Here is a 25,468-nt window from a genome sequence, read left to right as displayed (position 1 = left end):
ACTGTAAACCTGCTCATTATTCAGTGCGGCAGCGGCCAGCACTGGCAGCAAATGCCTTCCATGTGCCTCTCATTCCACCGGCCACTGCATTTAACACCAGCTGGAGTCATCAACACGTGGACAAAGCCGTCAGATGTGGAGCCAGGCGGCCTGCGGCGAACACGGCAGAGAAACAGCCATCACATCTGCAGGAACCTCAAGATGCCACCGTACGCAAAAAAAGGAAAATCCTCCCATTCATAATAACGGATAGAGGCTTAAATATTCAAAAAGTCCCATTCATGTTTGGAATAAAACTTTATAATGAAATCCAGAGCAAAAACCAACAAAGTAATGTAGACCAGTGTCTGTCCGACCTGATGCTGGTTACCTGAACCAGGGGCCTCATTTCTAAAGGTTGCGTACGCACAAAAGAAGGCGTACGCCACTCTCTACGCAATAGTTGAGATTTATAAAAAGCAAACTTTACGTGAAAATGTGCGGTCCTCCACGCAAGCTCTGACCCAGGCGTACGTACAAAAACGGGTGAAATGAGAAATGGCGACACCGTCGGCAGATGGAAGAAACACGTGGAAGTGACAGTGTGTGCCAAATCGTGCTGGCATGTGCTGTGCTTCACAATGTGGCACAGCTTAAAAACGTGCCTCTACCCCCTGGCGCTGATTGCTGTGTTGGCCCCGACCCTGAACCCCATCCCCACGTATTTGAGCCATTTGCTGCTGCTGTGCGCCAGCGTTTGGAAGTGATGCGTCGCTTGTAAAGAACAACAAAAGGTGTGGAAAATATTATTTATTCAAACATTCCCTCATAGTGCAGTTTATTTCAGTCAGTGCGGTCTTGATTTCGCCCAACTCCTTGGCCACCTCTCTGATTGAACTACTGACTTCCCTCTGCATTTCAAGGACTGCATCGGTGAGGACGCGTCCACTGCTGGAGGGTTGAGAGCCGCGTGCCGTGGAGACGCTGGGTCCAGACGGCTGCTCAGCTGCAGCATCGTAACCACTGGCCCCGCTGGAACACCCAGCAACTAAAATAAAATGGTTCTATATTAATAATCTGTAATTGTGTAGCCTGCATACATGTGACTTGACTGCATTCATTTGAATTATTTCTCTTAGCTGTGTCACCCTGACCCTGGCGCGTCGACGTCCCCTCCGTCTCAGTCAGGTGACTGAGGCGGAGGAGGACGCCGATAAGGGGGACTTAATAGGGATTCCCCAATAATAGCGGCCAGTTTCTCATCAAGAGGGGTCAGCTCCGGTCCCCCCCCCCCCCCCCCCCGGACACACTCTGCCGATGCAGCGCTAGACGTTTTTTTGCCTCGACTTTGATGTCCGACCATTTCTTTTTTATTTCGGCCACGGTCCAAGGTTGTGAGGCTGCAGCATTTTCGGCGTCTGCCACCGTCTGCCGCTCACGTGCCTTTTCGGCATTAGTAATGCCCACACTGTGCCCTCCAAACAACATTATTCTCCTCTTTTCCACCTCGCCAACGATAACTTCTACTTCACATTGAGTGAAGTTACGTTTTTTTTGATTTCCCCTCTGTGTTTGCCATGATTTAGCAAGCCATGAATATTAATTTGTGGGCGTTTCACGGACTATTTATGGGCAACTATAGGCGTGTCATGTAGCCGCAAAAGCTGCGCAGCATTTAGAATCGGTTGTGATTTATTAAGGGAAAGATGCGTAGGATGTGCGTGCGCACGGTTTTATAACTCCGAATATTTCTGTGCGTACGCACGTCCTATGTTTCATCCGTACGCCACTTCTGACGCAAATCCTACGCAAAGTTTTATAAATGAGGCCCCTGGTGAGATCCTCCAAAGCTGCAAGAACACTTCCGATGTCCTGGTCAACAGCACCCCCTGCTGGTGAGCTGGGAGCACTGCAACCTGCCATTCCAACATCACCAGGTAGGCCAGACCTGAACATTTACATAAACTATAAGAAGTTTTGAAAGACTTCAGTTCAGTGATCCTAATATTTAGTCTTATTTGTGTTTATACATAAATTAAAGAAATCAATTGTTCAAGTTGTTGCTAAATTTGACATAAATCTTTCCCTATTTAAAAACCTCAAAGTTCACTACAGAAAAGATGTCAAATTATTTTTTTCCTAGAAGACCTGTGATTCCAGAGAACCTGCAAAATTTTTACACTTCTAGATTCTTGATTACAACTTGAGTTTAAGCATCTGAAATTCAAACCTCATGGCCTGTCACCCTGCTGATAGTTGCTGAGTACCTGGATCAGGTGTGGACACTGGCTCTGGTGACAATCTCCCTCCACCTGGAGCTCACGAAAACACCTCGCCTGATGGAACAGACAATCCAGAGAATGGCGTGGAAGCAGCCCAGAGCCACACGGAGGAAATGGGCCACAGTGACACAGGTTACCATGGTAACAAACAATAACATCATGGGTTTACACCTTTGCAGAAGTCCAGAGATCCCCCTGCTTAATTCAGCACGTGTCCAGACCGTGTAGCGTTCTCCAGAAACAGTATGGATGATCCAGAGAAGGATTGGCAGAAGGTCATGAGGTCAGATGAGACCAAAACTCTCATGTTGGAGGAGGAAGATTGCTGAGCTGCATCCCAAGAACACCACACCTACTGTGAAGCACGGGGCTGGAATCATCATGATGTGGGGCTGTTCTTCTGCAAAGGAGACAGGGCAATGGATGTGTGTGTGGAGAAGCCTCCTTCCATCAGTGTGGGTCATTGTTAACCCGGGTCACTGCTGATCCGCCATCAAAGTTCTGTTGGTGATTGTCATTGGTTTTGGTTCGGTTCTGTCAGATGTCCCTCTGCATTCACCACAACGTGGGACCTTAGGGGTTGCATCAAAACCAGTAAAACAATCCAAATGTTGAAAAGTCACCAAGAAGGAATCAAAGTAACAAGTAGAGCTGTGGATCTGATTCATGAAGCTCAACGATTGGTGATCTACAGAACTATTGATTATGATATGGTTTTACAGTTCATAGACGTTTGTCTTCTTACTGGATAATAATGATAATTGATACTTTATTTATCCCTCAATGGGGAAACTCTTGTATACATGTGACCCCTCCCCTGCACTCAAAAAAAGGAAATTACCAGCCAATTAAGTTAACGAAAAAGTAACTTGTCATTTCAACCAGAAAATTTTATGTTTGTAAATCTTACGTGAATGAATCATGTCGATTGTACATAAAAATAATCCATTTAAAAGTTACTAATTTCAATCATGTTGATCCAACATGATACCATTAAATTGGATGCATTAGTAATCGCAAGGAACTGTGGGATACCATTTTCTTTGTCTATCTGGGCAGATTGGGGTCTAAGTGTGAGTTTTTGTCCATGGGTTTTATTGTCTAGCTGTGTTACTCTGTTTTAACTAGTGATTTAAACTGTTATGTTTATTTTTTGTTGCACCATGAGTTAAAGTTTGGTAGAGGATGAAGACCAACCCCCCTGTGTGGCAAACTGTTAATGTTCCAATACTTAACACAGAGTTCGCGGTAATTGAGCTCCTGTCTTGTGATGTGGGACTTTGCTGGGTAATTCATGTCTTTGATGTGAAAATTAAAAGACCCATTGGTTGTAACTTTGGAACAACATATCAATTACAGATGAATAAATAAAATTATAGAAGTAAATAGAAATTCAATTTAAATAAACTTAATTTACTTAGGTGTGACCAATTGAAGTGATTCAATTAAATTGGATCAACTTTTTTCTTTTCAGAGTGAGCAACAATATCAATTTAAAGTTGGGTGCAACTGCTCTATTTAAATTGAATCAACTTAAATTTATTAGTTTGAACCTAAATACATTAAGTTGAGCCAACCTAAATAAATTAAGTAGGACCAACATGATTCATTTTTGTTCAAGTAACGCAATCTAATCATGTGGAAATCCTTTCCATAATTTTTTTATGTTCATTCAAAGTGAACGTTTTTTGAGTGTGGGGGAGCGGTGAGCTGCAACTGAACTGCGCTCGGGAGGCGGTAGCATTAAGGGTCTTGACCAAGGACCCCCACTGGGTGATGTTAATTGCTCGCCATTGATATGGTAATTACCCCATTACCATTGTTTACTCCCCTCCGGGAATCGAACCCGTGGCAGCCCTTTACCTTACCAACCGAGCTACCCAGCTGCAAACCTCATTTAGAACAAAAGAATCAACAAAACTGATGAAAACACAAAGACTGACGAAAGTTTTTTTGTCATTTTAACCAGTATCACACAAATGTTTGTGTTCCACTTTCTGATACATAAAAGGCTCCACCTGATTGGTCAAATGCACAAATGGATTTATTTGATTAGTTAAATACTTCAAGCTGCCATAAAATTGTTTTAGCACATTTAACGTAACCATTTATCGGAATTTTGCCATCTTTGCGATAAGCCTATTGCCCAGCTGGAAACTGCGATAACGATAAATTTCTGATTTATTGTTCAGACCTTTCAATCCAACTCCAAGGTGAAAAATGGACTTCAGGAAAATAAACAGGAAAGAAACATAAAGAGGTTAAAATACCCAAAATATGAGTATTGCTTCAAAAAGTAACCCAATCATGTCTCCTGTGAGTGTTTTAAGGAAACCGGGTAGGCAGGAAAGACAAAAAACACCACAAAAACCACTACAGGGCAGAATTCTGAGACAAACCTACATTTAAATAACAAATCACCTGTTTTAAAATCTCTGAGATGTCTGAAAAGCTTCAGACGAAAGTCTTCTTGGGCAAACCTTTTCTGAAAATCTTCCTGATCCAAACTTTTTCTTTTTTTAAATGGAAAAAACACTTTAACAGCTAAAAGAGGAAAATATTTAAGAGCTTCTGTCAACAAATCCCATCAGTCTTTGACCTCCTCGTTTGTAGCGTTTATGGCTTCTGACATGAGGGGCTAAAAGTGATAAAAGAGGAGCAGAGGAGCCCCTAAACGTGAGTGATGGCCTCTGAAAGAGGAGATCATCCTCTCCTAACGCGGATCATCAGCATCTGACTGCGCCATCGATCAGCCTGATCATCTGGAGAATTTGATCCCTTTTGTCGCAGCTGATTGATCAGAGATCAGCTCAGATTAGCCGCCGCGGGGGGAGGGGGCGCAGAGCGCGTCACTCCGACCCGGTGCAAACTCTCTGTTCAAACAGCAGAGGGGGGGGGGGGGCGCAGGACGGTTTTGTGGAGACGCCCGTTTTAACAGGTGGCTTTAGAAAGCGCGCTCCGTGTGCGTCATTGTTTCTTTGCTCTTAACAACTGGCTTCACGCTGATAACAGACAGACGGCTGAGCCGCGCACGCGCCGCGCGCAAAAACATCACCGAGATAACTGTATTTGCGTGGAACAATATGACACAGAAAGTAACATTTCCACGGACTTGATAAACACGCAGGTGCAGATGGACTGCACGCGGATGAGCGGGAAATGAGTCCTCTCTTATCTTTGAGCGGACTCTAGGGTCATTTTCACCTTTCTTTTGTGTCTCCGTCATCAATCACGGTCCAATCATCTCCCGGGAAGTGAGCGCGGCCGCAGCCTGGTATTCAAACGGCGCCGGCCGCCCCGCAGGTCAACAGCTCCGCTTCTTCTGCGTAAAGATGTCTGCGGCAGTTCTGCGCCTCTGCGTCCTCCTCAGCCTCCTGCTGGCACGCGCAGCAGAGCCGCGCGGCGCAGCAGCACCGGGCGCGACCAGCGGTTCGGAGACGAGGCGGAGGCTGGAGGAGCCGCTGCCTCTGATCGACCCACTCCGACCCACAGCGGCTCCGCGCAGAAAAGCGCCGCGGTTCATGCTGGATCTTTTTGATGCGGTGTCCGGAGGAGGTCCGAGGAGCCAGAAGGAGCTTCTGGACGGAACCGTCGTGCGCAGCTTTGAGGATAAAGGTAAGCAGACGGACAGGTGCCGGATGACTGTCGTGCGTTCACGAGTGTTTGCGTGACAGATATGAAACCGCGCAGAATCTTTCCGCACGCACACGTCTGTGCGTAAATCCCGCATGACATCCGGGGTTTCCTCACATCTTCACTTTGGTCCGCAGGTCATGAAGGGGGAAACTTTCACTTCTTCAACTTGTCATCCTTCAGCAGAGAGGAGGAGATGATCAAAGCGGAGCTCCGCTGGTTCAGGAAGAAACTCAAGCCGCGCGTGGGAAAGTCACGAGGGCGTCATTTTTATAAGGTACCTTAAATTGTTTTCTTTTTTTATTCTCCATGCATCCATCCAGTTATACCACAACTTTTCTTACTTTTTCTACATATGTACACATATGACCATGTGGCATTAGGCTTTCCTCGTTGTTGCCAAGTGCCGCCACCAGAAAACTAGAAATCAAAAAAGCGCTGGACTCTCCGACACAGGAAACCGACCAGTGCTTTAAGAAAAGATACAAAAATGTTATTAAAATACCTAAACCCAACAATAAGAGTTAAAAACAAAGACCCAACCACAATGATGACCGCGCCACACCACCCCTGTGCAAGCAGTCTAGTGCCCCGCCCTCATGGAGGTGTCAGTGTAATGATGTGGGAATGCTCAGTATGAGGACGTCCTTCAAATGGTTTTCCATAGAGTGGAGCTGAATTTCCCCGTTCACTGACAGGAAACTCCAACATATAACGTCTGGTGTGAATGTCCAGGTTTCACTGTGTGAAGTGCTGGACAGCAAAGTGAAGCCATGGAGAACACAGATCATCGCCTCCAGGCTGGTTCCACTGCACACTCAAGGATGGGAAGTCTTCCACGTCACGCAGATCGTAAAAACCTTTCCTCCATGTTTATTTATGCCTTTGAGAACTATTGGTACCGTTTCCTGATCCCTGATGTGAATGTTCTAAACCTCAGGTATCCAAGTGGATCCGGAACAGTCAGGAGAACCATGGCCTCCTGGTGGTGACCTCCCAGTCCTCTGGTCCCTGGATGAGCTCAGTGACAGGAGACCCGACAGACACAAACGCCTATCTGGTTATTTTCTCAGATGATGGTGGAACAGCAGTCAACCAGTCACACCGGGGTAAAGGCTCCACTGTCGACTGTCCTGTGGACAGACAAGAACATGCTAGAAGGATTTGGGAGGTTTTTTTAAGCAGTAGTCCCAGCTGTCCTAACAGGTGAAACATGGTCAGACCTGAACGGGACACACAGGTGACCTGCAGGACATATGAAGGTGGTAGAGCGCTCAGTGACGCCGTAGAGAGCAAATGGTCATTTTTTTCTACGGTCATGCTGCAGACGATAAGTCATACAGAACACTTCTGCACGTAAGGGGGGGTCAGGGGAGACGCAGGCGTGTCGCACAGATTTATCCTTTTTTCAACCCCCCCAAATCCTGCAGACTGAACTAGGAGCCGTTACTGATGTTCACAGCAGCTGCATCCTGTTAGAAATGAGGAAATAAAACAGTCTAGTTTGTGTGGACCTCCAAACTCAGTCGAAGGTGTGAAGATAACTGTGTCATCCGGCTCACAACCAGACCTGGTTTCTTTACAGCCCCTTGAAGGTGACCCACAAGCGGTTGGATCACGGGGGTGGGGTGGGGGGGTTCCCGTGTCTGTTGGTTTCACTCAAACTCAGAGGTTGAGGAATTAAAGATTTCCGTCTTTAACAGGACTGTCCCGGCCTGCAGCTGCTGCACTGGAGCCTAACGCCCACCTCAGCCGGAGGCGGCGTGCATCCTTCGACCCCCCCGCCCGCCCTCGTCCCCAGTCCTGCCAGCGGGCGCCCCTCTTTGTTGACTTTGATGAGATCGGCTGGTCGGGCTGGATCATCTCGCCCCGCGGGTACAACGCCTACCACTGCAGAGGCTCCTGCCCCTTCCCTCTGGGGGTGGGCCTGAGAGCCACCAACCACGCCACGGTGCGCTCCATCATGCACGCGCTCAGGATCCCCGGCAGCGAGGTGGGGGCGCCGTGCTGCGTCCCTGACAGACTCCAGTCCATCAGCTTGTTGTACTTTGACGACGAGGAGAACGTGGTTTTGAAGCAGTACGACGACATGGTGGCGCTGAGCTGCGGCTGTCACTGACTGCTGGGGGGTCAGGGGTCGAACTCTGTGTTTGTGTGCAAACCTTTAAATATTGTATTATTTTATCCAATTAAAAGACATTCCTTTAACAAAGCTGCAGGGTTTGTTTGACCAGAATCCAAGCTGCTGATTGGCTGAAGAGGGTCCATTAAGTAAGGGCTAATGCCCGCCGACATGTGCCTCATCAGAAGTTAACGGACGGCGGGGAAGGCTGAACCGTCCGATGTGAAGCAGTTTGTCCATGTCTGATCGTGGACACCTCTATGGTCATTATCCTGCTGATACTGTGGTCACTTACCAAAGAAAAAAAGTATTTCATCCATTTTTAGAACTTGATTATAGTTTTAGTTTTTCCGTTTCAATCGCTTTGCACAGAAAGTGGACTATTTGATACCGCGTTGTCATGGTAACAGCTACAGAGCCCGGACCGAGCTCGCTCTGTCATCCATCTGGATGGATGGATGGATGGATGGATGGATGGATGATGGATGGATGGATAAATGGATGGATGGATGGATGGATGATGGATGGATGATGGATGGATGGATGGATGATGGATGGATGCATGGATGGGTGGATGGGTGGATGGATGGATGCATGGATGGATGGATGGATGGATGATGGATGGATGGATGGATGATGGATGGATGGATGGATGATAGATGGATGGATGGATGGATGGATGGATGGATGGATGGATGGATGATGGATGGATGGATGATGGATGGATTCATGGATGGATGGATGGATGCATGGATGGATGCATGGATGGATGCATGGATGATGGATGGATGGATGGATGATGGATGGATGGATGGATGGATGGATGATGGATGGATGGATGATAGATGGATGGATGGATGGATGGATGGATGGATGATGGATGGATGGATGATGGATGGATTCATGGATGGATGGATGGATGCATGGATGGATGGATGATGGATGGATGATGGATGGATGGATGATGGATGGATGGATGGATGGATGGATGATGGATGGATGGATAAATGGATGGATGGATGATGGATGGATGGATGATGGATGATGGATGGATGATGGATGGATGGATGATGGATGGATGATGGATGGATGGATGGATGGATGATGGATGGATGCATGGATGGGTGGATGGGTGGATGGATGGATGCATGGATGGATGGATGGATGGATGATGGATGGATGGATGGATGATGGATGGATGGATGATGGATGGATGGATGGATGATGGATGGATGGATGATGGATGGATTCATGGATGGATGGATGGATGATTGATGGATTCATGGATGGATGGATGGATGCATGGATGATGGATGGATGGATGGATGATGGATGGATGGATGGATGGATGCATGGATGGATGCATGGATAGATGGATAATGGATGGATGATGGATTGATGGATGGATGATGGATGGATGGATGGATGATGGTTGGATGGATGGATGGATGATGGATGGATGGATAGATGATGGTTGGATGGATGGATGGGTGGGTGGATGGATGGATGATGGGTGGATGGATGGATGGATGATGGATGGATTCATGGATGGATGGATGGATGCATGGATGATGGATGGATGGGTGATGGATGGATGGATGGATGATGGATGCATGGATGGATGGATGGATGATGGGTGGATGGGTGGATGGATGGATGATGGATGGATGGATGATGGATGGATGAATGCATGGATGGATAAATGGATGGATGGATGGATGATGGATGGATGGATGATGGATGGATTCATGGATGGATGGATGGATGATTGATGGATTCATGGATGGATGGATGGATGATTGATGGATTCATGGATGGATGGATGGATGCATGGATGGATGCATGGATGGATGGATGATGGATGGATGGATGGATGATGGATGGATGGATGGATGGATGGATGCATGGATGCATGGATGGATGCATGGATAGATGGATAATGGATGGATGATGGATGGATGGATGGATGGATGATGGTTGGATGGATGGATGGATGGGTGGGTGGATGGATGGATGATGGGTGGATGGATGGATGGATGATGGATGGATTCATGGATGGATGGATGGATGCATGGATGATGGATGCATGGATGGATGGGTGATGGATGGATGGATGGATGATGGATGCATGGATGGATGGATGGATGATGGGTGGATGGGTGGATGGATGGATGATGGGTGGATGGGTGGAGGGATGGATGATGGATTGATGGATGGATGATGGATGGATGGATGGATGATGGATGGGTGGGTGGATGGATGATGGGTGGATGGGTGGATGGATGGATGATGCATGGATGCATGGATGGATGCATGGATGGATGGATAATGGATGGATGATGGATTGATGGATGGATGATGGATGGATGGATGGATGATGGATGCATGGATGGATGGATGGATGGATGGATGGATGGATGATGGATGGATGGATGCATGGATGATGGATGGATGGATGGATGGATGGATGGATGGATGCATGGATGATGGATGGATGGATGGATGGATGATGGATGGATGGATGCATGGATGATGGATGGATGGATGCATGGATGATGGATGGATGGATGGATGGATGGATGCATGGATGATGGATGGATGGATGCATGGATGATGGATGGATGGATGGATGGATGGATGGATGATGGATGGATGGATGCATGGATGATGGATGCATGGATGATGGATGGATGGATGATGGATGGATGGATGCATGGATGATGGATGGATGGATGATGGATGGATGGATGGATGGATGGATGGATGGATGGATGGATGGATGATGGATGGATGGATGATGGATGGATGGATGATGGATGATGGATGGGTGGGTGGATGGATGATGGGTGGATGGGTGGATGGATGGATGATGCATGGATGCATGGATGGATGCATGGATGGATGGATAATGGATGGATGATGGATTGATGGATGGATGATGGATGGATGGATGGATGATGGATGCATGGATGGATGGATGGATGGATGGATGGATGGATGATGGATGGATGGATGCATGGATGATGGATGGATGGATGGATGGATGGATGGATGGATGCATGGATGATGGATGGATGGATGGATGGATGATGGATGGATGGATGCATGGATGATGGATGGATGGATGCATGGATGATGGATGGATGGATGGATGGATGGATGCATGGATGATGGATGGATGGATGCATGGATGATGGATGGATGGATGGATGGATGGATGGATGATGGATGGATGGATGCATGGATGATGGATGCATGGATGATGGATGGATGGATGATGGATGGATGGATGCATGGATGATGGATGGATGGATGATGGATGGATGGATGGATGGATGGATGGATGGATGGATGGATGGATGGATGATGGATGGATGGATGATGGATGGATGGATGATGGATGATGGATGGATGATGGATGCATGGATGATGGATGGATGGATGATGGATGGATGGATGGATGGATGGATGGATGCATGGATGATGGATGGATGGATGGATGGATGCATGGATGATGGATGCATGGATGATGGATGGATGGATAAATGGATGGATTGAATGATTTGGACAAAAACAAACGGGAAGAAGTGACCTTTCTCTCTGGAATGATGCTTTGGATCACTTGGCATGATGTTAAGCGTATAAAACCCCTTTGATTGGCTCCAGCAGCGTGAGGCCGGTGCCGGCTCTGCAGCCGTTACCATGACAACCTATAATACAGCCTATCAAATAGTGCTCTGCTTGGTAACCTTTGTGCTGTCCTAGGCACTTTAACGTTGGGAGGTGGGTCATCTAGACCCACTAGACAGAACTCTGAACCTTTTTTCTTCAATGATTTGTGATCTTCACTGGTGTCCATGGATTACATGAAATCTTTCCACCTTTATCCACCTTTGCCATGGTAGGGAGAACATGTCAATGGAAGGGGGGGGGTCATAGGATAACAGAAGGGTTAAAAGTGATTTAATGTTAAAAACAACCAAATTAGAGTTCTAACAATTGATTGAATGTTTATTTATCATGTGACCATGGTATTGGCGGGATGATGCCCTTAGAGGTATCCAGGATTGCTTTCTGATCATGGACACCTCCTCTGGCATCAATCCTCACTAAATCCAGGGTGAAAAAAAAACACTAAAAGGAGATTTTTTCTGTATTTTATTGGAATGGATCACAGACACAAGACAAGCCGGGTTGCTTCTAGCTGGGAAAAGGCCACACTAACCTGCAACACCAGTTCTTTCCACTGCTGTACACTTTAGAAAAACAACAGTTGGTTTGTCACCAACATTCATAGACACCTTAAGCTGCTGCAACTTAATCATGCAAAAATATGAAAAAGAAAGATTCCAAACTCATAGTTGGAGATGCAACCATGTGATGTTTACAGCCACTTTTCTTTAAAACTGGCGAGAATCTGTGAAGGTTAAATGACCCGTGCTCAAAACGGCACGCCAAATTAACCGGACAATCCCAACCAAAGTCTTTTGAAAGTCTGATCATTCTGGCCAAAATATACATTCATGGACACAAAACCTTTGTGTGTTGAAATGACACAGCAGTTCAACACAACAAAGATCAGGATTAACAAACAGGGAGACATATTCCCACACATCCTCTCCGTTTACACTTGATCCAGTCTCTCTTTGCTTTCTAACATTTGCACCTTTGTCACGTAACCCACGCGATTACAAAGAATCCCAATACCCATCAAGACATGTCAAAGGATTGAACCGGCCTTTCCTTCAAGGCCTCGCGATCTTCAGCAGATCGACCTCCTTCGTTTGTATGATCTGTGAAAACACGTCAAAAGTGGTTGAAGTTACTGTGAAGTTAGGCGTTTTGCTTTTGTGGGGTCGTCTTGGTGACGTTTACATCCAACCCATCGACTGTCTAGGAGAACTGGACTGAGTCAGTGTGACCCCCGTGGAAAAATGGTTTATTCCATCCAAACGAAGTCGAGTCGTTTCTTTGCAATACAGATGCCGCCATGGTGGAGCCAGACGTCGTCATGAAGAAGGGATTAGCCTGATTTAGTCTGAGTTTCACCAATCAGGTGTGAGCTTGTTGGAAGGACACACCCCCCCCTCTTCAAAACAGGCTACATGAAATCTGTCAACCAGGCTCCACCTACTCTCACTGAGGCAACTGATTGGTCAGTTTATAACCTGAAGAGCCATAAAAATATCCTGAAACAAATGAGGATCATAAAGAACACGTTTAAACAAAGGTTTCAGATCCACAACGATCCTTCTGAGTAACGGCTGTTTATTTCTCCATAGAAGTCTGGGATTTTCTAGGCACTTCCTGTTTGGAACGCCAGGGGGGAGGAGTCACTCAGTCCAGTTCTCATATACAGGGAATGATTCTACCTCTTGACATTTTGGAGCGCAGTAACAGTGGAGTTAACAATTCAGAGTCTCAGGAAGTTGCACAAAACCAACCGTTTCTGTTTGAAGAAGCTCAGTTCCAGACCTGTTTTTTTTTTCCACTTCCTGTCTGAAAAATCAGCTGGAAAAAAATTAAACTGTTGATAAAGCATTACAAAAAGAACTTCTGGAATGCAACAAACACTACGGACTGCAGTACGCCGTCCATCAACTTGGACAGTCCAGCTCCTCCGTGCCCAGAAAGTCCCCGACCATCACGCGCTCGTGTTGACCGTAAGCAGGCTCTAAATATGGCCGCCCCTCCCTGCAGGGCAGCGGCCTCGACCTGTCCATGTGTCTCTGCTCATGTGGTTCTATCTGCGGCGCGTGGATGGTGGCTTTCTGGGCCATGGGGGACAGAGGTACAGGCACAAAGCTGTGGTAAACCACCAGTGGAGGCGTCAGGACTTCCATTGCGGACGGCTGAGGAAAAGCGCCCTCTGGGGGCTGAACTGGAAGCTGCACGTAGCTTCCAGTCTCTGGGTCAAAGAAGGTTTTAGTTTTGACTTGAACCGGCAGGTCCACAAAGAAGTACTGCCCAGAGTCAGGATCTTGGAGGATCTTTCGCTGGGCCATGGGGAAAGACTGCGTGACGATTGCGTGCTCCATGCTGGACTGGTGAGAAAACTGACCAGAGTGGCTGGACTGGCGGGACAGGGAGGACGGGTGGCGTGCTTCTGTGCCGTATGCATCGATGCTGTGGCTCCTCCTCAGCGGGTTTTCTCGTGTTGGCTTGTTTTTGGCCCTGCCTCTGTGCTGAAGCTCATCCCTGATGGATTTCTCGGTGCGCTCGGTTCTGGGATCAAGCTTCTCGTTCGCTGGAACATCGGCACTCAGCCTGCGCTCCGTTTTACCTCCCAAATACCTGTCACTGCTTAGGGATCGACTGAACGGCCTGTCGGACGCTGACCTCTCCCCCACATGGGCCTTGTAAACGGGGATGTTGCTTATGACCCTGTCCCTGCTGTAGTCTCTGTGCTCAGGACCGCTGCGGCCTCGTCTGTCTGAAGCCATACCAGATCGCCGTTCGGTTCCTCGGCTGCTCTCTGCTGTATTCTGGATCTGCCGGAGAGACGTCTGGTCTGCTTCTGCTGGGTTGGGAGGGTTTTTGGCGGGTTTTGATGCATCCTCTTGGCCCTCTTCACAGCGCCGACTGTCTCCAGTTTGTTCTCCATGTTTTTTCTCATCGGTCTGGCTGAGTTTCACGCCGTCACCTTTGTGGTCTGATTTGTCGCGTCTGTGCCGCTCGGCTTTACCTTTGCCTCTACTTTGAGAAGACTTGGAGAACTTCTGGGTTTCCTCCTTCTTCATCCTCCTGTTTGTGAGCTTGATGGCTTTCAGAACTGCCTTCTCGGTTTTGGGCAGGACAGCCGGAGGTTTGGGGAGCCCCGATTGGCTGTCGTTACCACTGCAGGTAGAACCTGACCGTTCACTCGGAGCTGTAGCTTCAGCACGTTCAGCTGGAGCTCCGTTGGTCAGAACCACCTCGTTGACGGTGTCGGCTGTGCTGGTGGTTCCGCTGTCCACACCTTCAGAAGATGGAGTCAGCCTAGAAAGTCCCTCTTCCTCCTGCGGAACAGCGAGGAAACCCGCTGGTTGGGGTCTATTTGTGCTTTCGGTTTGGAGGTTTGAAGGTGAGAAGCTTGTCTGGTCTGATGAAGGCTCTTTGGGGGGGAGGACTTCAGTCCCTTGGCTGTTGTTGGGTGAAGTTTCGTTTCCCATACGGAGCTCCGGGTTTTCAACCGCTGCAGGAAGTTCCTCTGCTTTCTCTGAGCGGTTCCCCTTGGGGGACCAGGGGGGCACCGCCTTCCTCAGCTTGAAGTTGTTATCTTTGACTTTAAACAGAGCCGGGATTCCCAAAGTGGGAGAGAAGGTGTTATTAGAAGACGTTGACTGGCTTTCTTCAGGATTGGATTTCTCATTGACGTTCTCTCCTAGGTTCTCCTGAACATTCGGTTCTTTTGGAGGTTGTGGGATCTCCTCAGTCACCTGTTGATCCCTAAGACCTTCCACCTCTGGTTTTCCTGAATCGCTCCCCCCTGTTCCATCCACCTCCTCCAGCTCTCCAGTCAAGGTCTCCAAAGAGTGGTAGATGTTTGACTCCGTCTCCGTGTTCCTGTGGAGCGTACTCTCCACAGAAAAGTAGGATGACCTGGAGGACAAGCTGGCCTGATCAGGTGGGCTGTGGGGGAGGGGGATGCCGTTCACCTGAAGTAGAGGTGACACATCGTTTCTGGGACTTTCCAGTTGACCTTCTGTATGGACATTCAAATCTTCAATGGTTCCTTTGTCCTGTTCTTCCTCTGCTTTTGGAGGTTTTCTCCAGCCGGATGGGATTCCATGTTCTGGTTTTGAAGGAACCTTCATTGCAGATGTTTCCTGAGCTTCAGAGGTACCGAGGTCGCCTTCCTCGTTGGGGCTTCTTTTCACCTGAAAGCTCGTTTTCTTCACGTCTTTGGCTCTGACTTTAGGGGACAAACACATTGAACCCTCAGACTCGGTGACGGTTGAGGAAGTCTCACGTGTTTGGAAACCACAGACTGAGGATCCTCCCGGATTGGTTTCTGAACCTGAAGGTTTCTCCTTGACCGGATCTTTGTGCTGTTCAGTTTCTGTCTCTTTAGGACAGACGGCTTCGTCTTTCTCTTTCGCTGTGCTCCCGTCTCTCTTGTGTCCTTTTTTGCTTCTGGGAGGAACAGGAGGAGTCTCTAACTTTTTCTCTTCTCTTTTATTCTCCTCCTTCTCGATCACATGATCTTTTGCTTTGTTGTGGTTGGCTGCAGCTTTCAGCTTTGAGTTAACCTGGTCGGTAAATCTGTCCGTGTCTGGAAGCGCTGTCACACCGCCTGATCTGTGGGTCTCAGCGGGTTCCGTTTGGGAGAAGATCCGTCTCTGCTGATGCTGTTCTTTTAGTCCGTCTTTGGGTTCCTGTGGTTTCCTGGTGGAATCCAGCTCTGTCTTACCGCGCTGCACAAAGGTTTTCTCAGGAGAACTGTTTGGAAGTCTTGACTTTGCATCCTGATCTTTGGATTCAGTCCTCCTCCTCTCCCGCTCAGATATGACCTCTTCGAGCGCCATCCTGGCTTTGTCGTAGTTGTCGTTGACGCGTGTTGTGTTCACGCTGACGTTACCGTCTGACCTCGGGATGGCCTCCTGTTGGCTCTTCTCTTTCTTGGCAAATATTTTCGTCTTGGCAGAGGTGTTCCCCCTCATGGACAGCATTTCCTTCTTGATGTTCTGAAGCTGCCTGCAGATCAAGTCGTTCTTGGCTTTGGCTTCTTCTTCTATGGTTTGAACCTCCAGCTTGTAGTCACCCAGTCTCGCCCTTTCCAGCTCTTTTAAAGCCTGTAAATTGTTGACTATGTTCCTTCCATCTGGTCTTTCTCCTGCTATGATCCCCTCATCCACCCTCATCCCTGCCTCCACTTTCGGATTGCCTTCTTCTTCCTCCTCTGCTCCCTCGTCGACCTTCTCCGCACATCTCTGGTTCTTGATGTAGTTGTTCTGTCTGGCTGAGAAGGCGTGTTTGGGCTTGCCTTCTTTCCTTTCTTTTGGGACTAAATCTGGTTCCTTTGAGTCGATTTCGTGGCTTTTTTCGGCTTCTTGGGTTGAATTTTTGTCGTGGGGCGGCTGGACGTCAGCTTTGGTGAAATTCCTCTTTGGAACTGGGGGGGGCTCTTTGCTGCTGTGGCTGCTTTTTTCTTTCTTTCTGTTCTGAGATGAGACGTTGCCCCTTTCCGGGTCCAGACTTTCTTTCTGGCGTCTCTGCGTTTCTTTGGAAACGTGGTCGTCCGTTCCTCGCAGAACGTCTGAGTCTGAATGACCTGCAGACCAGGCTTTATTTTTAGCAGCACTAATAGCTTCCCTTGCCGCTCTGATCACATCCATGGCACTCGCGGTTGGACCATCGGCCTCTTTCTTCTTAGGCTCCGCCTGTTCCTCATAGCCTCTTTCTTCCACGTCTTTCACCGCCCGTTTGGTTTTCTCTGGGACCTCCAGGGCTCTTTTCTTGTTTGTTTGCTGCGTCGATATGTCAGAGGAAACTGATGTTGGATGATCTTTTGTGGGAATTTGAGCACTGGCTGAAAGCGGTGTGTTTTTTGGCAGAACGTCTGCAGGAATCTTCCTGTCATGTGCCTCATTTGGCGGGTTGGCGTGCGGCGCCGAGCCGCTGCGCACAGACTCTGGGGGAGCTTTTAGGTCACTTGCTTTCCGGTATAAACTCAGAGAGGGGTAGTTCTGCGTTTTCGTCAGGGGGCTCTTGTTTGCTTTCATGTGTTTTAACGGAGAACCAGAGTTCTCATCCCATTTGTTCTGCAGCAGGTTTGTTAGCAGATAGTCGTCTGGCAGAGGTTTGTTGGCGGCTTGTTTTGAGGAATCTGGGTTGGAGGAATCCTCTAAAATGGGACTCCAAACAGCCTGAAAGGCAGGTGTGTTGAAACCAGAGGCATTCCCCTCAGATCCAGCGTGGGAGAGCTTCTCTGAGGGCGGAGACTCGCGGCCCCCCTCAGGTAACTCCAGCGTCTTGAACTTCGGCGGGCTGTAACGGCTCTTCACCCTCTTCCGGTTGTCCTTCAAGTTGAAGAGGATGCTAGAAGCCAGGGACTTGTAGGTCTCCCGCCTGACTGGGGGTTCAGGCGTCCCTTTGGCCTCAGACTGAGACCTGCCTGGAAGATCCAAGGCAGGAGGGGAGAGGACTGCCTGGAGGACCTCTGATGTTTCCGTTGGTTGTCTGGAGGGGATAACGGGAGTCATCAGCTGGCAGATGCTGAACGGAGTCGAGGCCAGAGAGCTGACTTCCTCCACAGCTTTCACCTCCGCTGATTTCACTTCCTTTTGGAGCGACAGCAGACTCTCATCCGCTGCTTTTGGATGGGGGTCTTGAGCTGCAGTTGCAGCTTGATTGGCAGGAACAGCACTTTTTGCCCTGGACCTGTTCCGCCTCCAGGGGGCAGCAGACCCTTCCCCTCCTTCTGAAGAGCACCTCTTCTCAGCCGGAGGGGCTGCGGGCTTTGGCAGGAGTTTTGGTGGAGGAGGGGGGGCAATGGGGCGTGTCTGGGTCTCCTCAGTATGCAGAGCCCCCCCTTTACGCGCTCCGGTGAGCTCCTTGTAAAACGGCAGGTTGTGCCATTTAGGGGGGATGTCTGCTGACAGAATATTGGCGACGGCGTCCTCCTGGCTGAAGGGAAAGCGGTTAAAGTCTGTCCATGTCTGGAAAGGACTCAGTTCACTGTGGAGGAAGAAGTTTTTGATGTTGAGTTTCCGTAGTTTGACTGCAACTCTCCCGTTTTTGCATTTGGTTGATTTTCCGGAGGGAAGATTGGCGTCTTTTCCCGCTTTGTTTGAAGAAGCAGCCCGATGGTTCTTCTGATGGTCATCGAGGCTGCTTTGGTAGCTGGAGGAGAACTCTGACAGCTCTCTCTGGATGCTGCGAAGGGCAGATTTGTCCCAGGACTCGCCGTTGGAGTCCGCCGTGACTCCGTTTCTCATCAGCATCCCCTCACAGCTCTCCTCTGCGGCGCTTAAGGCCCTGAGGAGCGACGACATGTGTTTCTTTTGCTTTGTGTCGCTCTTGTCATGTTTGTGCTGCCTCGCCGCCTTCTGCTGGTTCTTCCTGAACGGCTCCCCAGCCAGCGGTTTGTGGCAGCTGAAGGGCGAGTATCCGGGCAAAAGGTCGTCGCTGTAAACAGCGTCGTCCCCGACGCACAGACTGCGGAAGGCTCTGTCCGTCAGGCTGCTGACCTCCCGGTCCGCCTCGTCCATGAGGAGGTCCGTGAAGCCGTTGGGGAAGCGATGGTGGAGCATGCTTCCCATCCGGTGGTTCAAGTGTCGCTTTTCCACACAGCTCATGGCGTCAGTGGCGCGTTTGGCATGACGGGCCGGCTCCAGCTGCCGCCGCTCTGGACCTTCCCTTCAGCTCCGACCGACACCAGGGAGGCGCTGCAGCCTGCAGACCCAAACACGCCACAGCGTTACCACACCCACCAACCTGCCCTGATTATCTGCAGAACATGAGGGGCTCGCTCGCTGCTGCACTTCAGACCATTCACTTGGCTATTTTAAGCCCGGTACAGTACTTCAGGCTGCGAGCAGCAACACTGGCTGTCAGGGCAGAAAAACCAGAGCTCTATTTATAGAAACGTCACTTTCAACATCAATCATTTCCATTTAGACAGTCGCTGAGGAAAAGCTTTCTCGTGCAGGAAAGTGTGCAGACTGCACATCTGCAACACAAAAACCTCACCTGCGTTTGCGGCTCAGAGCAGGAAGTGAGTCGGCAGACCACCTCAGCAGCTGCTGCTTCGCTGGAACTCAGCAACAGGGCCGAGGCCTCAGAATAACTCATTAACCTATTTTTAAGGCCTGAGCCAGGAGACAGACACAAACTTCAAGGTTTCAGCTTCCCACGCCCCCCTGAATCTGACTGGAAACTCTGCAAACTGACCCTGAAACCAGTGTCACACCATCAACGGACAATAGTTGAGGTGAAATCCTTCAAGGCTTCAGGATTACCGGCTCTTTATGGTCATGTGAAGCTGAAGTCGCCCGCATGGCGTGACTTTACTGTATCTTGAGATGCTGGATGTTTTGGCTTTCCAGGACGCCGCCGTTGCCAACATTTGTCCAGCTCTCATGACCAGAGATCAGTTAGCAACGGCGGTACTTTCCCAGCATCTGTTTGAGTATTTATACCTCAGGAATGAGTGAGCTGCAGGAAGCCGCCACCAGAATACACCAATTTCAATCTGAGCTCTTATAAAGGCGCCATTCAGAGATGGTCGTTGGTCTGGTCTTCAGAGCTTTAGAAGCTCACCCCCTCACCTGGATGATGGCTCTGTCATGTTCTGTCAAAGCTCCGGAATAATCCCAGGGTCCAGTGGCATCACAAACACTCCGGGTACCGCCGGTCACCAACTTTTTTCCCAATGAGGCTGAGAGGAAACAACAGGAAACCGAGCGGAGTGACTCAAAGCCCAGAGTCCTGTTCAGGTGTTCTGGTGCGGCCGGGTTCCTGAGCCGCAGCTCAGAAAATACCAAAATAGACACACAAGTGAGTGTGTCCAAACTGAGCATCAGCAGAGCGTCCAGCCCGCTCACAGAGGAGTAACCGGGGTGTCGAGTGGCCGGCAGCACCACCCGGACGCGCTCATTGGTTATTTTTGTAGCGGTGGGCGCTCATAGGCTCCCATGCAGACCCTCGGCACCGTCTGGCACCTCCAGAAACATGACAGGGTCAAGTGGAGCAGGGGAATGGGTCAGCGGGCCGGACACCAGGTGGCGCCGCTCATTCAGGTCGGGGGTGGGGGGTCTTGTTGCTTCATGTCTGTTTACGAGGATGAAGACACCAGAACGCAGATCCAGATCAGCTGCTGTGAGTTTCCACACAGAACAGAGGAAGCCGTTTGTTTACTGGCCTTCTGCGTGAACGGACAGCTGACCCCAGACATCCCATAATAGAAAATCGGTCATGATCCGGAGATAGACTGAGGATCGAAACAAACATCATGACAACACGTCTCACAATCATTCTGTTTGTTTTCATTTCAGAAAAAGGTTTTTTTTGTCAGAGTTGACTTTCTGATTAAACTAATAATCTGGATCTGGATCTGGAACTTCTGATCCAGAAGTTCAGGTGTTGAAGTTCTGCAGCTTCAGGATAAACTCACAGGGGGAGCCCAGCTAAGCCCTCCAGATCTTTACTGGGGGGTCATGGTTGAGGAAGCTGGGGCAACTTGCTCAGTGAAATCCGCCAATCATCCAACCGTTTTCTAAACCCACTTGATCCCTTCCAGGGTTGTGAGGTTGCTGGAGGCTATCCCAGCTGCAGCTGTGTGTGGGCGGGGTTTGTCACAGGGACCCCCAATCACACCTGGAGACATCAATCACCCTCTAAGGCGTGTTTCTGGACTGTGGGAGGAAAGCGGAGAAAACAGCCGCTGATCAATGAAAGTATTTGAGACAAACTTGAGGGCTTTGTGTCATCATCATCATCATTTCAAACGACCCCTCCCCCCACCAAGACATCAGACCATGGAGACAGGAAGCTGGAGGAGGATGACTTATGGGGGTTTGGGGGGGTCAGAGGGAGAACATCAGCTTCATCCTGGTGAGTGCTGGAGTCCAGGGAGTCCTGGTCCAGGGAGTCCTGGTCCAGGGAGTCCTGGTTCAGGGAGTCCTGGTTCAGGGAGTCCTGGTCCAGGGAGTCCTGGTCCAGGGAGTCCTGGTCCAGGGAGTCCTGGTTCAGGGAGTCCTGGTCCAGGATCTTCTGTAGGCGTCATGAAGAAGACGAGAAGTCTCAGAAAGGCTGAAAGGTGGAGCTGGGTGGTGTTCAGAACTGCTAATCAGATGTTTTTCCATCATGTGATGCCGCTCAGATCGAACAGAAAGTGGTCTTCAGACGATTCTTTGTTGGTTTCCGTTCTTTGATGTTTGATCAGAACCAAACAATCAGAGCGACTTCCTGTTCCGCTCAGACTAGAACCAGGTCAACGCTTTCAGGCGTGAATCTGCTGTTGGCAGCAGAAAGTTCAGCCGCACACGCTAAGAGGAGGAGGTGGAGATAAGCGGCGCCTGCAGAGCAGCAGCTACGCCTCTCCCCACAAAGGCAGGAAGCCTCTGACAGGCTGCCTGAAGGCGACCAGAACGCCACGCAGACATGAACGCTGGTCGCCCGCTGGCGTTCTTCTGGGCCGTCCTGCTGTCAGGTGAGTCACTTGAGTTCTTCTGCTCCCTGCGGACCGGAGCCGGTCCAGAACAGCTGACTGGGACCGATGGCGGCGCTGGAGCCGGTTCTGACTCCAGAACAGGGCCTGGATGGGGTTGAACTGTTTTACGTTTACTCAGATTACTTTATGAAAGCTCCAGATTAATGAGGAGTTTGGAACAGAACAGGTAAAATTATTCAGAGAGGAGGCACACAGGACCCGGGCCACGGGTTCTGGTTCTGACAGAAAGCACCTGAGCTGCTGGTTCAGACCCTCTCAGTGGAAAATGCTCTCTGCTCACGGATGCAGCAGTCTGCGAGCGACCAGCTGGTCTGAGGACGCCATCTGACCGACCTCAGTGTTCATGATCAGCGTTTAAAGCCCCCACCCCCACGACCCCCCCACCTGCCACATATGGTACTGAGCAACAGGGTTTAGGATGAATTGGAATAAACTGAAAAGCAGACGTTTATGGATCTTTTGTGTTCGTTAGGTCGACTCGTTTGTTCATGGTTGTCTCTGCGACAGTAACAAAACATCCACCATGTTTGCGTTTCTGTTTACCTCACATTTCCCATGAGCCCCGGTGAGCCGCTCCGCCCGCCCTGCATGACCCTCTTGATGTGGAGCATTATGTCAGGGGTCACGCTGGGGTCACTGGAAACCCGATCTGGCGCCGTTCGCCAGGCGGCTTCAGGCCGAAGGAGCAGATGAATCGGTCGGATTCTGGAGCTTCTGCCGGTCGGCCGCTCCCCGGTTCCTCTGGGAGGCTTTGTTTGACTGACGATCCTTTGGAAGAAAAGGAGGAGGAGTCAGAAGTGTCACATGTGGCCTAAATTTACCCCCCTGCTGAGCGTGCATGCCGCGTTATGACCGCCACTCCACTTATTTTGGCTCCTGAGGGAGCAGCTGGGGGGCCGAGGGCTCGCTGGGGGCATAAATTTTTCTGCTTTCTGTCTATGCAGCGCTGTCTGCACTTTTAGACCCGGGTCCAGAACCAGGCCGCCCCTTTCCCAGCTGGACTTACAGAGAACGCTCAGCCTTCGTCTGCTGAAGGGCCGTTAATGAGCCGGGTTTCCTTCAGCCCGTTTTTCAGAAATCAAACAAGAACCTTCGGGAATTCAGACTTTATTGACCGCTGTAGACCTGAACCATCTGAGCAGCAGCAGAGGAGGTCCAGATGAGGGTTCTGAGGGTTCTGGTGGTGCACGGATCTGCTGGCTGTGATGTAACCCAAACAAGTTCTTCTTCTTCTACATATTATTGGATGCTAAACCAAACAAAGGAGAGCAGACCGCCACCCTCTGGATGGGGAGGGGGCATCATTTTGGACATGGGGGAGTCAAACCAACAAACCAACCGTCCTCGTGGGAGGGGGTCCTTCAGGAGCCACTCTCTCAGTCCAGTTCTCTGGTCCGGTCAATGATCCACACCTGCTGGAGGTTTGATTCCGGTGCACTACCTCAGCGTGACGGACGCTCTGGCTGCCACAGAGCCATGGGTTCCTGAGCATCCAGAGATGCTCAAAGCTTCAGCATAGAGGGGCCGTTGATAGCATGGGGGGGTCGGTCATGCACATATGAACATGAGAGCAGATGTGCCTCTGACAGCCTCACGGGGTTTGTTGTCATCTGATGAGGAGCAGGAAGTGCGGCTCACAACTTCCTGTCTGTGCAGCCGGCCTGGTCTGACGGATAACGGTGTGTTTCAGAGTGCGTGCTGACGGCGGAGGGAGCAGATCCTGGACACGGATTCGGTGAGTGACTTCAGAATCTTCAGGTTCATCAAGAAAAGCTCTGCTCAGCTTCGGTTTCCATGGAGACATTTCTCCTCTCATCCTGAGATGTTTCCTCATAAGTTCAACCTTCTGACAGACTGCGGTCTCTGCAGAGCTCAGGTTATTATGGGATGCAGATCTCCTGCTGATTGGATAGAGATCTCCAAACCGGATGGAAGTGAGGCAGAAGGCTGACTTCAGAGTTGAAGCTCTGTGGTCACCTGAAGCTGAAAAAGACAGACAGGATGAAGGAGAACATCAGTCTTTTCTAGAAACTCAGCCGAGGTTCTGTTTGGGACCAGGATGGATCAGAACTGAATCCCTTCAAGTCTGAAATGAACCTGAATGTTTGCATTAGAGAAGAACATGAATGAAGAAAAGCTCAATTTAAAAGATTTGTTTAGGAAAGTAAAGAAATGGTTCATGTTTGCTATAAACAGGTTTAAAAAAAAAACAGAAACACATTTAGAAGAATAATTTTAGCTGGAAATGAATAACTGATCCTGACTTTGGTTTTTCTTAGTCTTGTTAGTTTGCTCCTCAGTAGCTGTTCCTCAGGTGTGTCGTTAGCTGGAAACACGTGGAGCTTTAACTCCATCAGTTCTGATTCTGATGCTGCAGTCACGTCATGTGATCTTTGGCCCGATCTGGGGTTCCTGCTGCCTCCTGACCTTCAGGAACTTTCTGCTCTCAATGAATCCCACGTGTTCGGTTTGGGTTTCCGTCTGAGCGGCTGAAGGAGGCGTGACGCCGTGACGCCGTCCTGCATCCTCAGACGTGTGCTTTCCAGCAGGTCAGGAGGTGGGGGCGTGTCTCTGCTCCGTCACTCAGGCCCTTTGGCTGCTGCTGGTTTTTCTTCCAGATCTGAAGTACATCCTGATCGGAGGCGGGATTGGCCTGTTCTTGGCCGCCGTGTTCATCGCCACGAAGGTCTGCATGGTCAGACGGCAAGTCCTGGAAATGTGCTCAGGTGAGGCCTTTTCCAGACACGAGACGTTCCGTCCTCTGACATGGTTGAGCTGATGTCTCATGTGGGGTTCTCTGCAGGATGTAGCCGAAAGACTTCTAAGGTGAGATGTTCCCTTCATGTTCCCTCATGGACGCTCTGGAACCAACAGCTCAGAATCGTCTAACAAACCTTCTGACCACAGAACCACCTGCAGGTCTTGAGCCACGTCAGCAATTCAGAGCATCCGATGGAAATGGCGTCCAATGGCAGCAAAGGTTAAGGGTCACAGAGATCATCTCCACTGTTTCCTGAATGTGAAGAGTTTCCTGCTGATAAAGACCTTTACATAAAGAACTCCCACAAAAAAGCTGCTGTTTTCACTGACGCTTCAGGTCAAAGCTCCTCCAGTAGGGGGCAGCGTTCCTCCTGAGACCCAAAGGGACTGAAGAGAATTAAACTCAGCCCGAGTTTAAATATAAAGTTCAGAATAAACTGGAGTAACACATACCCAACATCCCTCAACTCTTCCCTCCGGTTCAAAAAAAAAAAAAAAAAAAAAAGTTGGAAATTTAAGATTAACTTTAGTCGAAAT

General features: G+C 49.5%; 3 protein-coding genes across 4 annotated transcripts; 2 read left to right on the top strand and 1 right to left on the bottom strand.

The window, feature by feature from the left end:
• The first annotated feature begins 3,962 nt into the window (after positions 1–3,962).
• LOC144987785 (bone morphogenetic protein 2) lies at positions 3,963–8,106 on the top strand. The gene is made up of 5 exons (XM_078937204.1): positions 3,963–5,876; positions 6,032–6,171; positions 6,630–6,746; positions 6,835–7,003; positions 7,598–8,106. Exons 1-5 carry the CDS (start codon positions 5,594–5,596, stop codon positions 8,011–8,013), a joined length of 1,125 nt encoding a protein of 374 aa, XP_078793330.1. The 5' UTR covers positions 3,963–5,593; the 3' UTR covers positions 8,014–8,106.
• Positions 8,107–12,157: 4,051 nt separating this feature from the next.
• LOC144987784 (uncharacterized) lies at positions 12,158–22,959 on the bottom strand. Of its 2 annotated transcripts, XM_078937202.1 has the most exons (3): positions 22,715–22,959; positions 20,268–21,711; positions 12,158–19,392 (listed from the first exon to the last, which is right to left on the bottom strand). In XM_078937202.1, exon 3 carries the CDS (start codon positions 19,293–19,295, stop codon positions 13,614–13,616), a length of 5,682 nt encoding a protein of 1,893 aa, XP_078793328.1. In that variant the 5' UTR covers positions 19,296–19,392; positions 20,268–21,711; positions 22,715–22,959; the 3' UTR covers positions 12,158–13,613. The 2 variants fall into 2 exon arrangements, with proteins under 2 accessions (XP_078793328.1, XP_078793329.1); XM_078937203.1 differs by lacking the exon at positions 20,268–21,711.
• On the top strand, positions 21,973–25,383 carry LOC144987787 (transmembrane protein 273-like). Its single transcript, XM_078937206.1, has 5 exons — positions 21,973–22,150; positions 23,862–23,906; positions 24,790–24,897; positions 24,975–24,997; positions 25,079–25,383. The coding sequence occupies exons 1-5, from the start codon at positions 22,102–22,104 to the stop codon at positions 25,154–25,156; spliced, it is 303 nt and encodes a 100-aa protein (XP_078793332.1). The 5' UTR covers positions 21,973–22,101; the 3' UTR covers positions 25,157–25,383.
• The last annotated feature ends 85 nt before the right edge of the window (positions 25,384–25,468 follow it).

The sequence above is a fragment of the Oryzias latipes genome, chromosome 19, assembly GCF_053564925.1.
Source record: "Oryzias latipes strain Hd-rR chromosome 19, Olatipes_Hd-rR_3.1".
In the NCBI taxonomy this organism is placed as follows: Eukaryota; Metazoa; Chordata; class Actinopteri; order Beloniformes; family Adrianichthyidae; genus Oryzias; species Oryzias latipes.
Note: the sequence above shows the minus strand (reverse complement) of the source record. Positions and strands in the feature narration are given on the sequence as shown.

What these genes read in the sequence shown, in the direction of transcription:
- LOC144987787 (XM_078937206.1), top strand. Translation starts at nt 22,102, where the DNA reads ATGAACGCTGGTCGCCCGCTGGCGTTCTTCTGGGCCGTCCTGCTGTCA. An exon ending in AGATCCTGGACACGGATTCG is followed by an intron (nt 23,907 to 24,789) that starts GTGAGTGACTTC and finishes TTTTTCTTCCAG; the next exon opens with ATCTGAAGTACATCCTGATC. An exon ending in GTAGCCGAAAGACTTCTAAG is followed by an intron (nt 24,998 to 25,078) that starts GTGAGATGTTCC and finishes TTCTGACCACAG; the next exon opens with AACCACCTGCAGGTCTTGAG.
- LOC144987785 (XM_078937204.1), top strand. Translation starts at nt 5,594, where the DNA reads ATGTCTGCGGCAGTTCTGCGCCTCTGCGTCCTCCTCAGCCTCCTGCTG. An exon ending in GAGGGCGTCATTTTTATAAG is followed by an intron (nt 6,172 to 6,629) that starts GTACCTTAAATT and finishes GTGAATGTCCAG; the next exon opens with GTTTCACTGTGTGAAGTGCT. An exon ending in AGTCAACCAGTCACACCGGG is followed by an intron (nt 7,004 to 7,597) that starts GTAAAGGCTCCA and finishes CGTCTTTAACAG; the next exon opens with GACTGTCCCGGCCTGCAGCT.
- LOC144987784 (XM_078937202.1), bottom strand. Translation starts at nt 19,295, where the DNA reads ATGAGCTGTGTGGAAAAGCGACACTTGAACCACCGGATGGGAAGCATG.